The 14,554-nt window shown below is 56.4% G+C and overlaps 1 protein-coding gene and 1 long non-coding RNA gene across 2 annotated transcripts; one reads left to right on the plus strand and one right to left on the minus strand.

Annotated features, from left to right (window-relative positions):
- Nucleotides 1-20: 20 nt before the first annotated feature.
- LAG3 (lymphocyte activating 3) lies at nucleotides 21-6,361 on the plus strand. The gene is made up of 8 exons (XM_049693985.1): nucleotides 21-1,069; nucleotides 1,371-1,518; nucleotides 1,907-2,166; nucleotides 2,822-3,085; nucleotides 3,483-3,758; nucleotides 5,269-5,511; nucleotides 5,793-5,920; nucleotides 6,193-6,361. The coding sequence occupies exons 1-8, from the start codon at nucleotides 1,012-1,014 to the stop codon at nucleotides 6,295-6,297; spliced, it is 1,482 nt and encodes a 493-aa protein (XP_049549942.1). The 5' UTR covers nucleotides 21-1,011; the 3' UTR covers nucleotides 6,298-6,361.
- A 2,517-nt stretch (nucleotides 6,362-8,878) lies between these two features.
- Nucleotides 8,879-14,324, minus strand: LOC125960518 (uncharacterized). The gene is made up of 2 exons (XR_007470256.1): nucleotides 10,405-14,324; nucleotides 8,879-9,111 (listed from the first exon to the last, which is right to left on the minus strand). It is a non-coding gene; the product is annotated as an uncharacterized LOC125960518 (long non-coding RNA).
- Between the last annotated feature and the right edge of the window lie 230 nt (nucleotides 14,325-14,554).

Here is a 14,554-nt window from a genome sequence, read left to right on the forward strand (position 1 = left end):
AAGACACCTGTAACTCACCCGGGGTCAGGGTCACACACACACACACACATACAGCTTTTGTCTTCACACTCCCTACCTGACCTTTAATCTCTGAGCCTGCCTCAGTTTCCTCATGTGTACAATGGGGGATAATATTAGATTTCATTAGTTACTGTACACAAAGTGCCCACTACAATGCCCAGCACATAATGAAGGCGCAAGACAGTGTAGCTATTCTTTTCCCTGTGTGTGGGGTGCCCCTCTTCAGACCTACCATCTCTTAGGGTACAGCAGAGCTTCTAGGAGTCATTGGATGGGTGGGGAGACAGGTAGACGAGGGTAATGAAGTTCTGGGAAGGTAAGGGAATAAGGGAGGGGATGAGTACCAAGGAAAGAACTTGCCAAGAAAGTACGACTGGGGCCTGGGGAGGCAGCTCAGAGATGGGCAAGTGGGTAGTTGAAGGCAGAAGTTCCTCAGGAAAGAGAACAGTCAGGAGGGTGGGGGAGGAGTGGAGAGGGCGGTGGGGACACCCAGGACTGAGGAAATAAACAAGGGGAGCGCCATCACAGGGGTGGAGGTAATGCTGCTGGGAATCAGCCCCCTCAGACTTTCCACTGTGAAGCGAAACCGTGAGCCCTGGGGTGCTGGGGGGGGCGACGGGGAGGGGAAGTGCGAAAGGTGGAGGGAAGACAGAAGGACAGGGGCCAGGGCCCTGGGAGCAGCAGAAGGGCCTCTAGCTCAAGACAGCCACCTCACCTCCACTCTGCTCTCTGCCAGCACCCTGCCCCATCCCCCGGGACCCCCACCCCATCCCTGACCGCACCCTCTGGCTGCCCGATCTGCCGGGCTTTCCTCTAGATTCCAGCCCCCTGGTCGTTGGTTCCTCCCTCTCTCTCCAGGCCTCCATTCCTCTTTTTCTAGATTCTCTTTCTCCAACACCCTCTTTGCAGAACCCTCTTTTGAACATCAGTCCTTCCCCACTTGCTGACCTCTTCCCTTTGGAGGGCTGTGTGGCCCAGGGCTCAGAGGAGATGCGGGAGGCTCGGTTCCCAGTCTGGCTGCTTCTGCAACTGCTGTGGGCAGCTGCAGGTAAGGTGGGGACCACCCTCTGGGAGGGTTGACCTCCAGACCCACAGCAGGGGATGAGGAGGGATTTCTCGACCACACAGATGCCAAGGCCCTTAGATTGGGTGGATTCTTCTAACGCCTTTCTGGGGGCAGTCCTTCAGCCCCCAAAGCCTCTCTTAGGTCTCCCCCTTGGCAGGGAAGGGGCAGAAACCCAAGGTCTCCCTCAGCCCTGTTTCTCCCTCAGAAAACACTGAGGCTCCTTCTCTGCATTGAAGTCTTTTGGCTCATGGCCCCTCCCCTTGGCCTCTCTTTTCCTCCCCAGTGGAGGCTCCAGACCCTGGGGCAGAGGTCCCGGTGGTGTGGGCCCAGGAGGGGGCTCCTGCCCAGCTCCCCTGCAGCCCCACAATCCCCCTCCAGGACCTCAGCCTTCTGCGAACAAGACAAGTCACTTGGCAGCATCTACCAGACAGGTAGGCACCCCCGACTGCGGCAACAAGACCCCCAGCTCCAGCAGTAAAGGCGTGCAGACTTCCAGTCCCGGGCCCAAGCCAGCCCTCTGTGTTCTCCCCCCCGAGCTGTCAGTCCCTCTGAAGCCAGTGGCTCAGCCTCCCCTGCCGCCCACCGCCCCCCTCCCCGCCCTTCCTCCGCAGCCTGCCTCCCTCACACCTGCGTCCCCCAGCACGCCTGCCTCTCTCCGGTAGTGGATGGTGCTGGCCAGCCGGAGCGGGGGACGGGACGGTTAGCAGTCCAGAGATCTTCCTTTGGGTGGGCTTCCTCATCCTCAAAGTGTGGTTGGACGGCGTCTTCCCCGGGGTTTCTTCCCCTCGCATTTCTCAGTCCCATCTCTCTCCCGCCCAGTGAGCCCGCGGCGCTCTCCCCCCGGGGCCCGGGGCCCCGCCGCTACACGGTGCTTAGGCTGGCTCCCGGAGGCCTGCGCGTCGGGAGGCCGCCCCTGCAGCCCCGCGTGCAGCTGGATGAGCGCGGCCTCCAGCGCGGGGACTTCTCGCTGTGGCTGCGCCCGGCCCGACGCGCCGACGCCGGCGAGTACCACGCCGCTGTGCGCCTCGGGGACCGCGCTCTCGCCTGCCGCCTCCGTCTGCGCGTGGGCCAGGCGGCGGGTAGGTGTGGCGGTGGGGGGGGACGGAGGGGGGAACGGGGCTAGGAGGAGGGCGCCCCATATCCCGCCGCCCCGGAGGCAGGAAGGGCTGCGCAGAGGCTGGCTGTGCTTCTAAGGATGCGTCCCAGGCCCTGCCGGAGAGCCCCGAGCAGAGGGGTGGAAGGGGCCGGCGAGCCTGCCTGCGGGGTGGAAGGTGCCCCCGGAGAAGCACGTGTGTGTAGGGAGGGCCGGGTGGAGAGATCGTATCACCCTCGAGCTCTCCCCTCCCCGACCCACAGCGGGAGTGCCAGGGTGGAGGAGGGGATGCACCCCTTCGAGGGGGGAGCGCGGGGCTGGAGTGACTCCGTTGAGACATCTGTAGTCTGTAGCTCGGGGTGGCCTTAGTGGGGATCCTCAAACAAAGCCTGGAGAAGGGGAAGCGTAGACCAAGCCCAGTGAACTGGAGGCAGGGGGCAGGGGAAGTAGGCAGGGGACTCCTGGGTATGCATTTTAAGCACCTCCAGGGGCCAGGCCCTGGGCTGGGTGGGTGGGAGGACGGTTGGGAGAGAGAAGACAAAGAGATCTACAGCCAGGTGCCTGTTTCCAGGAGCTTCCAGCTTAGCTGGCCTGATGTGTTGGGAAAGTGGGCCTGATCAACCTTCTCTGTCCTTGCGCAGTGACTGCCAGCCCCCTCGGGTCTCTGTGGGCCTCCAGTTCCGTCATTTTGAACTGTTCCTTCAGCCGCCCTGATCTCCCGGCCTCTGTGCACTGGTTCCGGGACCCAGGCAGAGTCCCCGTTCAGGAGTCCCCCCATCACCTCTTAGCCGGAAACTTCCTCTTCCTGCCCCATGTCAGCCCCTTGGACTCCGGGACCTGGGGCTGCACCCTCACCTACAGAGATGGCTTCAATGTCTCCACCACGTACAGCCTCACTGTTCTGGGTAACTCCTCCAGTCTGCGTTCACACTTGACCACAATCCCTTCCTGCCCCCCCTTCCCCCCGTCACCTCCCCCGGGCTTATGAGCCCCCAAACCAAGCTGATGGCACCTGTGATTGCTCTGGGCCTCACTGTCCCAGTCCTTTCTCTTTCTCTTTGCAGCCTTTCAGCGGCTTTTCCCTTCTAGCTTTTCCCTTGGTCATCCAGCCTCACTTGCCGCCCTTTGGTCTCCTATTGGCCCACACACATTCGGGGGTTCTGAGCACCCGCAGTTCATCCACCTTATTCTGCTCCTTAGCACGCTTCAGAGCTGGACCACCTCCTTCACCCTTCCTCCTCCCTTCCCTGCAGACCTAGCGCTCCAGCGCCTTTGTAACTTGGGGCTCCCTTTTCTTTGCAGGCCTGGAGCCCCCAGTCCCTCTGACAGTATACGCTGGAGCTGGTTCCAGGGTGGAGCTGCCCTGCCACCTGCCTCCGGGTGTGGAGACCCAGTCTTCCCTCACTGCCACATGGACCCCTCCTGGGGGAGGCCCCGACCTCCTGGTGGCTGGAGACCATGGCAACTTTACCCTTCTACTAGAGGCTGTGGGCCAGCCCCAGGCTGGGACCTACACCTGTGGCGTCCACCTGCAGGGGCAGCAGCTCACTGCCACTGTCACTTTGGCAGTCATCACAGGTCAGCCCCATGTGGGAAAGGACAGGAAGGGAAGGCTAGCTGGGCAAAGACTGGGCAAGTCCGCCTCATGATGCCAGGCCACTGGGCACAAGTTGCAGGGGGATGCCCCTTGTGGCCTCCTGTTTTTTCGCCCCCATATAACGAACAGAAACTGAAAACCTCCCCTGAGTCACTGGATGAATGTTCCACTCTTCCGTAAGGGACTCCCCTGCTCTGAATTGGGGGGAGGGTCAGAGAAGTTAGAAGGAGAGGTGGCAGAAGTTTGAATGGTTCAAGAGAAGTGGAATATAGTTCAAGAACCCGTGTCCACTTTGGAGCCAGGGCCTGGGTTAAAGTCGCAGGAAGTGGCCTGGATTGGGGAGGAATTAATAAATCCGTCCCTTAGTCAGCAAATATTTACTGAGCGAGGGCTTTTCAAGACAGTATAAAACAAACATAGAAGAAAAAACTAAACAAACTCAGAAGGTATGTGTTGATTGATCGGTAACTATCACCGCTTGGTTGTGTCTGCCGTACTCACCTATGCCACTAAATAGCTCCACAAAGTAGGCACTTAATAATGTACATTGGTTGAATGAATAAATGAATCTGCCAACAACACATCTCCTGAAGACCAGTGCTGGATTTCCACCTGCTTCCCAGGTATCTCTACGTAGATATGGTACCCACACCTCAGCCTCACTCTGAGCCCCATCTTTTCCTCGCACCCAGTCCTCTTGCTAAGTCACCTTCCCGTCAGCCACTCGTGTCCTACTCATCCTCAACTTCCTCCTTCCCAGTCAGTTACCACAGCCTACCAGTTCTTTCTGTCCAAGGTCTTCCTGAGGGTCCACTGTCGAGTCAGTTTTCCAAGCTATCTGCATGACACCTCAATGGGAGAGAGATTGTTGTCCCTGTTTTACAGAGAAGGAACTTTCCCAAAGTCACAGAGCTGGGAAGTGCCAGACTTGGGGCTAAACTCAGGTGTCTGTGCCAGCAAACCTTCAGGGGCCTGTACGCCATGCTCAGCTCCAGGCCATTCATCGATTTTCTCCTCCTGCCCATCCCCGCCGCACAGCTTCGAGATGCTCTGTCCCTAGATCGGTTGATCTGTTCTCTAGACATTCAGAAATGGGGCTAGAATGCATTTGGGGGACACAGATGTGAGCCACAGCATGGAAGCAGGAAAAGTGCAAGGTCTCCGGGAGGCCAGCTCACCTGAACGATGGGGGAGGGGTTCTGAGCGTTTGAGTAGAAAGTCATGGAAAGGAATCTGAAATCTTTGTCACGTGATCCTTCGGGCCGTCCCCCGAAGGCAGTAGGGAGCCTGGAAAGTTTGGGGGCAGCAGAGTGATCTGACCAGAGCTTTGTCTTGATAAGATTAATGTGGCCATGACCCTGATCTCCTCCCCTCCACCTCACCCAATCAGAGCCCAGGTGAGTCAAGGCAAGTGAGACTTGGGGGTCGGGCCTAGGCTTTCATGTAAGGGGGTCGGGGCCCCCAAAGATCTCTTCCCTTTAATTTTTTCAGTGACTCCCAAATCCCACGGATCACCTGGCAACCTGAGAAAACTGCTTTGTGAGGTGACTCCGGCATCTGGACGAGAACACTTTGTGTGGAGCCCCCTGGACGAGCGGTCTCGCAGGACCTCCGCAGGCCCCTGGCTGCTGATGCCGGAGGCCAGGCTCCTTTCTCAGCCCTGGCAGTGCCGTCTGTACCGGGGGCAGAGGCTTCTCGGGACCGCCGTATATCTCGCTGAGCTGTCCCGCCCAGGTCCGAGACCCCACAGCGCCATAGCCCCAACTCCAGACCAGTCACCTCCATCCCACTTCCAGACCTCCTCCCCACACCACGCTCGCTCTTTCTCTCCAGTCAGGGAGCTGACCTCCAGCTCCTGTCTAGGCCTGACCCACTTCTGCCAATAATTAGCTGAGTGACCCTGGACGAGCGCCTTAAACTCTCCGGGTCTCATTGCCGGTAACATGTGGGGGTGTGGCAGGGTGTCCTTCCGTCCATGACCCTATGGCTCTTGCAATCCTGACCTCTCTCCGTAGGCGCCCAACGTTCCGGGGGAGCCCCGGGGGCCTGGGAAACAGGCCACCTTCCTCTCCTCATCCTTGGGATCCTCTTCCTCCTCGTGTTGGTGACTGGAGCCTTTAGCTTTCACCTTCGGAGAAGACGGGTGAGCCGGGAGCCCCCCTCCCCAGTCCTCAGTGTGCTGTCTGGCACCCCTTCCTCAGGTAGATGAGCAAGGTTGACCCCTGAACTTGCCCTCAGAGCCCCCTCTCCATGAGCCTCTGCACTCCAGGGACCCCTTGTGCCTGAAGGAACCAAAGGAGGGGCTGAGGGAAGGCCTGGGACCATATGGGCAGGGAGGGGCCTGGGAAGGAATAGCTTATTCCCTTTCCCTTCCCCCTCCTCTTCCTCCTACCCTCTGTGTCTGTCTTCCCACAGTGGCGACCAAGCAGATTCTCTGCCTTAGAGCATGGGACTCACCCACCTCAGCCTCAGGGCAAGACAGAGGATCCGGAGCCGCAGCCGCAGCTGAAGCAGCCCTGAGCTGGAGCCGGGCAGCCCCTGCATCTCCGCACTTCAGTGCAAATAAACTCCCCGTCAGCAGCAAGCCTGAGTCCGGCCCCTTCTTGCCCAGGGAAGGTTCTGCCTCTCCCCAGCCTCTGGGCTCCCTTCTCACACCCTGGCCTTCTGACCTACTTTCCCCAGGCAGTCGTGCATCTTCCCCTTTTCCGTTCCTGGTTTCTTCGTGATTCTTTCTTCCTGGTGTCTGTCTTGCTCTTTCTTTCTCCTGGGGAGTCGTTTCCCTGAAGGTCCAGGCAGCCCTCAGCCCTCACCCCTCCAGCCGTCTCCTCCATCCTTCTGCTCACGCTGCTCCGGCTGCCCGGTTTCCTTTATATTTTGCCCTCAGGCCCACCCCACGCACGCCATACTTCAGCACTGTCCTTGGCCCTCTGGCGGCAGCGCGCGCGCGCACACACACACACACACACACACACACACACACACACACACACACTCAGCCCTGCCGGGTCGAGTCCTCCCGAGATGGGCTCTCGCAACCTTTCTGGGTGGCAGCCTCCGCCTCACCCCTATATTCCGCAGCCCTGGGCGACCTGTCTGGTCGCAGGCACGAGCGCACACTGCCACCCAGTGGTCTCTGTTTGTCACACACCACCGGAGGTCACAGGGCAGGCTGAGGCAGATTAGACCGGGGACCAGGCAGCCCCGATGCCCCGTGGGCTGGCTCTACCTTTGTGACTGCACTCTCCGTGGTCCGCGCATGAGAGCGCACCCAGCAACTGTCTCCCGCCCTGTACACCCTCAGGACAGATCACCCTGGCCCTGGCAAAGTTATGATCCAAGTCTGACACAGGGGAGTCCTGGGGACAAAGTGCCCCACGTGGGGAAGAGAACAGACACCCAGACCCTGGCTGCTGCTAACGCCTCAGGAGTCCGGAACCCTGGCTTCTGGTCCCGGCTGTGCTGATGTGACCAGAGCTCGTCTCCTTGAGCCTCAGTTTCCTCATCTACGAAATGGGACCAGGAGGATAATGCACCCAAAGGGGTTGTGCAGATATTGGATAATACGAGGGCTTTGAAAACTGTGGGTGTGCTGAGCATCCAATCGGGAAGGAGGAGAAGACGCACGAGCCTGATCGCCTCCTTGCTCTGACTGTGTGTCTCTCTAGGAGGGAACATTTCTCTGGGTGGGGCAGACGGTGCTTTAGCAGAGCACACACACACACACACACACACACACTCACTCACACACACACACACACACTCACACACACACACACACACACACACACACACAGGGACCCAGCCCTCCGCCTGCAGTGTTTGCAGGGCTCTGGACTTGGGCTGAGGGAGCTGTCACCCTGGACTGGAGGGAGAACACACTGCAAGTGGGTGGGAGCTGGTCTACAGGCGCCAATGGGGGGGTGCACAGACACAGGATGTGGCAAAGGCCCTGCCACTGTCCCCCGAGCCTGTGTGCTGTGTGCAGTGACACAGACACGAACCATGAAGCTGAAGACCTGCCCCGTGGAGACACAATGGCCAGAGACTTGGGGACAGAATGGGGAGAGGAGCACCTTCGTTCCGTGCAGAGCCCTGGCGGGGAGGGGCCTGAATAATGACCCATTGAGGCCATCTGAGGTTCCCAGCCTTAGCATGGTGGTGACCCTTGTCTCGTCATAGGCAGGGACACAGGGGCACAGAAAGGAGGCTCTGGGGCTCGCCAGCGACGGTCGCACTGTAAGGGAAGGCCTGAAGCCCCTCTGAGCGGCCTTCAAAGCACCATCTACCCCCTCTGCTGTGGGCTAGGGGCGCTGCCAAGGAGACTCCTTAGCTCTGCCCACAGCCTGCTCTCCACAGCCGTGGCGAAAGCCACCAGGCTTTAATGGAGCAGGGGTTTCCTGGAAAGTTCTGTGGGTGACATTCTTCCTCTCTACGAGGTGACACCCTCTGCCCTTTGGGCTTCTGAGAGGAGTCACTGAGGATGCACAGGCTCTGTGCAGGGACGTCCCCGTGCTCATGCACAAAGGGGACAGGGAGGGGACAGAGGCCACCTGTTCCTCCACCCACTGAGGAAGAGAAGAGCAGAGAGCGGAAGGAAATGGGGGCAGGGGGCTTGTGTATACGGTGCTCCTTTGATTAATTCTCGGCCTCTGTGGGATCTCTCCTGGGGGCAGGGGCACTTTCCTGCTCCTGCCTCTCTGGCCCTGAACCCCACTCCCCATCCAGCAAGAGAACCTCCAGCCCTTTCCGTGTCCTCTTAGGGTCCAGGGAGTGAGATGAATCCATCCTGTTTCACCAAGTTTATCTGCAAACTGACATTCCAGGTTGGGGGTCCTGGAGGGGAAAGGGCGGCAAGGAGGCAGGGAGCTCATGGGGGTTGTGGGGAGGGGGAATCGTCTTAGGTCCTCGTTAAAAAGGAAGGGAGGGGAGCACCCTGGTGGCCTAGTGGTTAGGATTCCGGGTTTTCCCCCCTGTGGCCTGGGTTCAAGTCCTGGTAGGGGAACTGAGGTCCCATAAGCCACGCAGTACAGCCAAAAAAAAAGGGAAGGGGGTGCATTCGTTGTTTACTGCCACGTAACAAACCACCCCAAACGCAGTAATTTAAGAGAGTAAAGATACTATCTCACAAGTTCAGGAATCCGGAAGAAGCCTGGCTGAGTAGTTCTGGTGCGGGTCTCTTACGGGGGTTTCTGCCACGATTTGGGCCAGGGCTGTAGGCATCTGAAGGCTGGGCTGGGCTGGAGGATCTGGTGGTGAAAAGGTTCCCTCAGGTGGCTGCCCGCCAGGGGCGTTGGTCTCTCCCCACGTGGGCCTCTTCACAGGGCTGCCCATGACCTAGCAGGACGAACACTACCATGTCTTTACAACCTAATCTGGAGAGTGACATGCCATCCCTTCTGCCGTTTTCTGTTGGCCACAGAGCCCATGCTCGTACAGTGTCGGGGACAGCATGAGGGTGTGAGGTGAAGGAAGCAGCAATCGCGGGGGCCATGTTGCACCCCGCTATCATGGTGGGGAACAGTGCCCGAAAGAGACATAGGCCAAGAGGGGGAAGAGGCCTCTCTGAGGACCTCCACCCCCAGCCCTGCCAGGGACCTGACGGCCTCCTCCAGAAGTTCTGGAGGCCAAACGAGGTCCAGAGCTTTGCCCAGTCCAGCGTGTCAGGCAAGAGGCCATGTGCGCCTTCAGGCCTGTGGTCACCGTTGCCGGTGTGTCCCCCACCCCTGATCTGGTCTTCTCATCTCCACGGGGCAGGGCAGCCCCACAAAGGTCCCGGCCTCACCTCCCCCAGCAGCCAGGGTACTAGGCCTGGGCTCCTGCTGTTACCCCTCCCCCAAAGGAGGTGCGCTTAGCTTTCCCTGCTCGGGCCCACCCCAAGGTGGGGTTCGACCTTTGAAGGGAATGAGATTCGGGTGGGGATGGGTTCTATCTGCTCCACTCTGTGGCTGACAGTTTCTCCAGGGCCTGCAGGTGCCAGCTGGCTGAGCCCAGGCTGGGCTCTGAAATTTGCCTGCTCATACCTCCCATGGGGCGGGAGGCCTTGCAACCACCCTCTGGGAGTTGTAGAAAGTGGTCGTGGAACCGGGGGAATGTGGCCTGGGTGGAGGTGACTCAGCCCTGCAGAACTCTGCTTCCCAGAGAACAGCCTCTGTGCCCCTCTCCCCTCCCCTCCCCCTCCCCTCCCCCTCCCCTCCCCTCCCCCTCCCCTCCCCTCCCCCTCCCCTCCCCTCCCCTCCCCTCCCCCTCCCCTCCCTCCCCTCCCCTCCCCTCCCCTCCCCCTCCCCTCCCTCCCCTCCCCTCCCCCTCCCCCTCCCCAAGCCCCACCTGCACTCGCTTTGCCGAGGCTGTGGAGGGTGCCACTGCAGCTGCTCTGGTGAGGAGGCCACCACAGGACTGCACCTGGGGCTTCCAACCTCCCTGCTCCACAGGCGGCCCCACCCCTCCTCCCACAGCCTGGTCCCCAACATTCTGTCAGCAGCCTGGGTGCTGGCTACCCTCTGCCTCCGTCTCTTGCTCCCCCCCTGGTCTACCCCCGCACCTCCAGCCTGGAGACAAAATACACGCGGCAAAAATAGCTTTGTTTCAGGAACCAGGAGACTTCTGGAAACCCCCATGCTCCGTGCCTACCATCATCTAATGGGGCAGAGAGCTTAATTTCGGTTTCTTCTTCTGTAAAATGAGGATAGTAATACGCGCTGAAAAGGTCTGGCATATGCTAATGTATGTGACAGTGCTTGGAAAATGGAAAATCTCTCTCTAGACGTGAGGGATCCCGGTGACGCCAAGCCTCAGACGCCCCCCGATGAGGTCACTGGCCTCCTACCCCCTCCACTGCTGTGGGAGAAGACTTCCCGCCGCCTCATCCTGGCCTTTCTTCTTTTTTTTAAATTGAAGTATAGTTGATTTACAATATTATATTAGTCTCAGGTGTACAGCATAGTGATTCAATATTTTTATAGATTATACTCCATTTAAAGTTATTACAAAATGATGGCTATATTTCCCTGTGCCTATTTATTTTATACATAGTAGTTTGTATCTCTTAACCACCTACCCCTATCTTGCCCTTCCCCCTTCATCCTGGCCTTTCTTTTTTAATTTATTTTATTTATTTATTTTTGGCTGCGTTGGGTCTTCGTTGCTGCACACCGGCTGTCTCTAATTGCTGCGAGCTGGGGCTACTCTTTGTGGCGGTGCGCGGGCTTCTCACTGCGGTGGCTTCTCTTGTTGTGGAGCACGGGCTCTAGGCACACGGCTTCAGTAGTTGTGGCACATGGGCTCAGTAGTTGTGTCTCTTGGGCTCTAGAGCACAGGCTCAGTAATTGTGGCGCACGGGCTTAGTTGCTCCATGGCATGTGGGATCTTCACGGACCAGGGCTCCAACCCGTGTCCCCTGCATTGGCAGGCGGATTCTTAACCACTGTGCCACCAGGGAAGTCCTCCTAGCCTTTCTTACTGCAGAGGAGAGGCAGTAGGGTGAGGGGGACCATCCAGGGACTAGGGGCCAAGCAGGTAAGTTCAAATCCTAGTGCCATCAGGGGTAGTTACCAGTTTTGCGACTGTTAGTGATTCTCTTAAACTTTTTGAGCCTCAGTTTCCTCATCTGTATGGTCTGGAAAATAATACTTATGCCCGATCATTGCTGTAAGGATTAAATAAAATACACAACCATATAAAGCACACAGCAGTTCTACATGTTCAATATAAACTTGCTGTCTCTTCCCCTTTTCTTTTCCTGCTTGAAAACCCCAGAGGGAGGCATTGGTTCTTGGGAACCCATCTTCACAGGCCACAGACCCAAGAGCTGGGTGGCATCACACCGTCCATCTGGTACATCAGTTGCAAACTGGTGGGCCCTGAGCTAGATCCAGCCCTTGGAATGCTTTGTGTGATTTATTCAGTGTTAGAACAAAACACAAAATTAGTTGCCAACATTAAAATTAGGAGATATTACATAAATGTCTGGTTTTCCACCTTCTGTTGAAATGTTGGCAGAGCTGGCGACTCTGGGTTCACGTTCTGGTACAACCTCTACTGTCAGCTCAGCTGGAGCTGTGTGGTTAGTAGCTGTCCTCAGTAGCTGAGGCAGGGCCTCTTTTTACCTCAGTCTTCACCCCTCCCTATTGTTTACTACCAGCTTTCCTCAGTTATAGTGCTTAGCAGGCTCCTATAGGCATTTAAGTCTGTGAGCCTTTCTCTAGCCCCTCTGCATTCATTCATTCAGAAAGTATTCAACAGCCAGGGGCTGGGGGGAGGGGGGAACAGAGAGTTTGCATTTAAGAGGGACAGAGTTTCAGTGGGGGAAGATGAAAAAGTTCTGGAGATGGTTGGTGGTGAAGGTTGTACAATAACATGAACGTACTTAATGGCATAGAACTGAACACTTAAAAATGGTTAAAATGGTAAATTTTATGGGATGTGTCTATTACCACCATATATTTAAAATCAATCAATATCAATACAACTTAATATTTTAAAAAGTATTCGACAAGTATTAAGAGTCTACCAGGCCCCAGGCTCTCTGCTGGGTGCTAAGTAAGACAGATGTGGTCACCACTGTAGCCCGTGAGACAGACACTAAACGACAATTTCATAATTGTTTCACTTGGATAAGTGCTTCCAAGGGAGAAGCCGCACAGGGTACTTGGAGGTCTTACCACAAGGGAACCTTCATTCAACTGGGGCACCTGAGCAGCCTTCTCAGACTAGGAGGAGGGGTCACGCGGAGGATGAGGGTGTGCTGTTCCTCACCCCACAACCCTCACCTCTGGACCACCCGCCTCCAGGCTTCCTTCAGGGGAGAAATCAACTTCAGTCTCATTCCAGCCTCTGTTATGTGGAATTTTCTTTCACTGAGAGCAGAGCCCAGTGGTTACTGATCTATGCTTCCCGTGGAAGCCTTTCTCAACCTCCCAATTGCAATAAGGTTCCCTATGATAAGCTGTCCCAACATTCTGTGCTTCTCCCTTTGTGGCACTTATCCAGTTGTGATGGAATTATTAAATGTTTAGTGTCCGTGTCACCATGTCTAGCTTACTGAACATCACACCCCCAGGCCCCAGCAGAGTGCCTAGGGCTGTTAAACACTGCACACTTGTTGAATATACCAATGAATGGAGAGAACTGGGCCAGGTCAGGGGTTACAATCTTAAATGCCTACAGGAGCCTGCTCAGTCATGTAAATGAGAAAAGCAGGCAGGCGGTACACAGGAAGGATGTTTGCATTCCTGCCTGAAGGAGGACACACCCTCTCCCTTGAAGGACAAGCCTTAGAGGTTGCACCTAACACTTGCTCTTACTTCCATTAACCAAACCCGAGTCATTTAGCCATACCCAGCTGCAAGGGAGGCTGGGAAATATCACTGAAATCTGGGCAACAATGAGCTCAGCTAAAAATCGAGGGTTCTATTACTAAGGAAGAAGGAGAAAACAGATTTGGGGGACAACTAAAGGTCTGTGCAGAGAGAGAGCTAAGATCTAAAGAGTGGATACAAGTTTTCCAGTTTGGTGATTCTCAACGTGTGGCCCATGGGGGTCCCTGAGACCCTTTTGGGGAGCGGGGGTTGCCAGGTCAAACCATTTTCATAAAAATAATAGGACATTATTTACCTTTGTCACTATGTTGACATTACAGTGATGTTGCAAAATCTGGGTTAGACTGCTGCCTTAGCACAAATCAAGGTCATGGTGTCAAACCTTGCTATGGTCATCGTGCTCTCCACCGCCAGGCTCTTGCAGCAAAAAAAGAAGAAAAAATTAATGCCAGTTTCACTTTAGAATGCACTTGATGAAGCAGTAAATAAATATTAATTGTATTAACTCTCAACCCTTGGGTACACTGTGTTATGAAATGAGAAGTAGCAGAAAGTGCTTTGGCTGCAAATAAAGCACAATGGTTGTATCAATAGAAACACTTGTATTAATAGTTGCACTTGCAAGCTGAACTAGCCACTTTTGTTCATAGTAAGGGAATGCCGTGACGACACGCGCATATTGGAAGGACCACTCAGGCTGCTGTGCAGAGGATGGCCTGGAGGAAGGTAGAATGGAGAGGCCAGGAGGCCAATGAGGAGGCAGGAGCTGTGGTCCAGGTGAAGGATGATGATGGAACCGTGGACTGGAGTGGTGGTGGTGGGCAGAGTGACTTGGACAGACGTCAGAGCTGCTTAGGAGGTAACGTCTGGGGGAATTGGTCAATAAATACATGGGAGGGGGCGGGTGAGGAAGGAGTCAGAGATTACACCCAGTTCCTTGGGCTTGAGCAGCTTGGTGGGTGGTGGAGCCCTCACTGAGTGGGAAACCGGAACAAGAAGTAGGTTTGGGGGCTTCCCTGGTGGCGCAGTGGTTGAGAGTCTGCCTGCCAATGCAGGGGCCGCGGGTCCGTGCCCCGGTCTGGGAAGATCCCACATGCCGCGGGGCGGTTGGGCCCGTGAGCCATGGCTGCTGAGCCTGCGCGTCCGGAGCCTGTGCTCCGCAACGGGAGAGGCCACAACAGTGAGAGGCCCGCGTACCGCAAAAAAAAAAAAAAAGAAGTAGGCTTGGAGGGTAGTAGTATTCAGGGGATGAATTTGGTTTGGGATGCATTGAGTTTGCTATGTCTGATGAGCATGCAAACGGAGAAACCCAATGGGCAGACGGATACCCCCATTTGGTGCTCATGAGAGATCTGGACCAGAGAGAAACATTTGAGGGTTGGCCAGAGACGAAGGCCCAGAGGAAAGGAGCCTGGTCCATGGTCACTCTGGGTGTCTGAAATGCCTCAGCCCAGGCCCTTTCT

Source organism: Orcinus orca, chromosome 11 (assembly GCF_937001465.1).
Source record: "Orcinus orca chromosome 11, mOrcOrc1.1, whole genome shotgun sequence".
Taxonomy (NCBI): domain Eukaryota; kingdom Metazoa; phylum Chordata; class Mammalia; order Artiodactyla; family Delphinidae; genus Orcinus; species Orcinus orca.

What these genes read in the sequence shown, in the direction of transcription:
- LAG3 (XM_049693985.1), top strand. Translation starts at nt 1,012, where the DNA reads ATGCGGGAGGCTCGGTTCCCAGTCTGGCTGCTTCTGCAACTGCTGTGG. An exon ending in CGCTGAGCTGTCCCGCCCAG is followed by an intron (nt 5,512 to 5,792) that starts GTCCGAGACCCC and finishes CTCTCTCCGTAG; the next exon opens with GCGCCCAACGTTCCGGGGGA. An exon ending in TTCACCTTCGGAGAAGACGG is followed by an intron (nt 5,921 to 6,192) that starts GTGAGCCGGGAG and finishes GTCTTCCCACAG; the next exon opens with TGGCGACCAAGCAGATTCTC.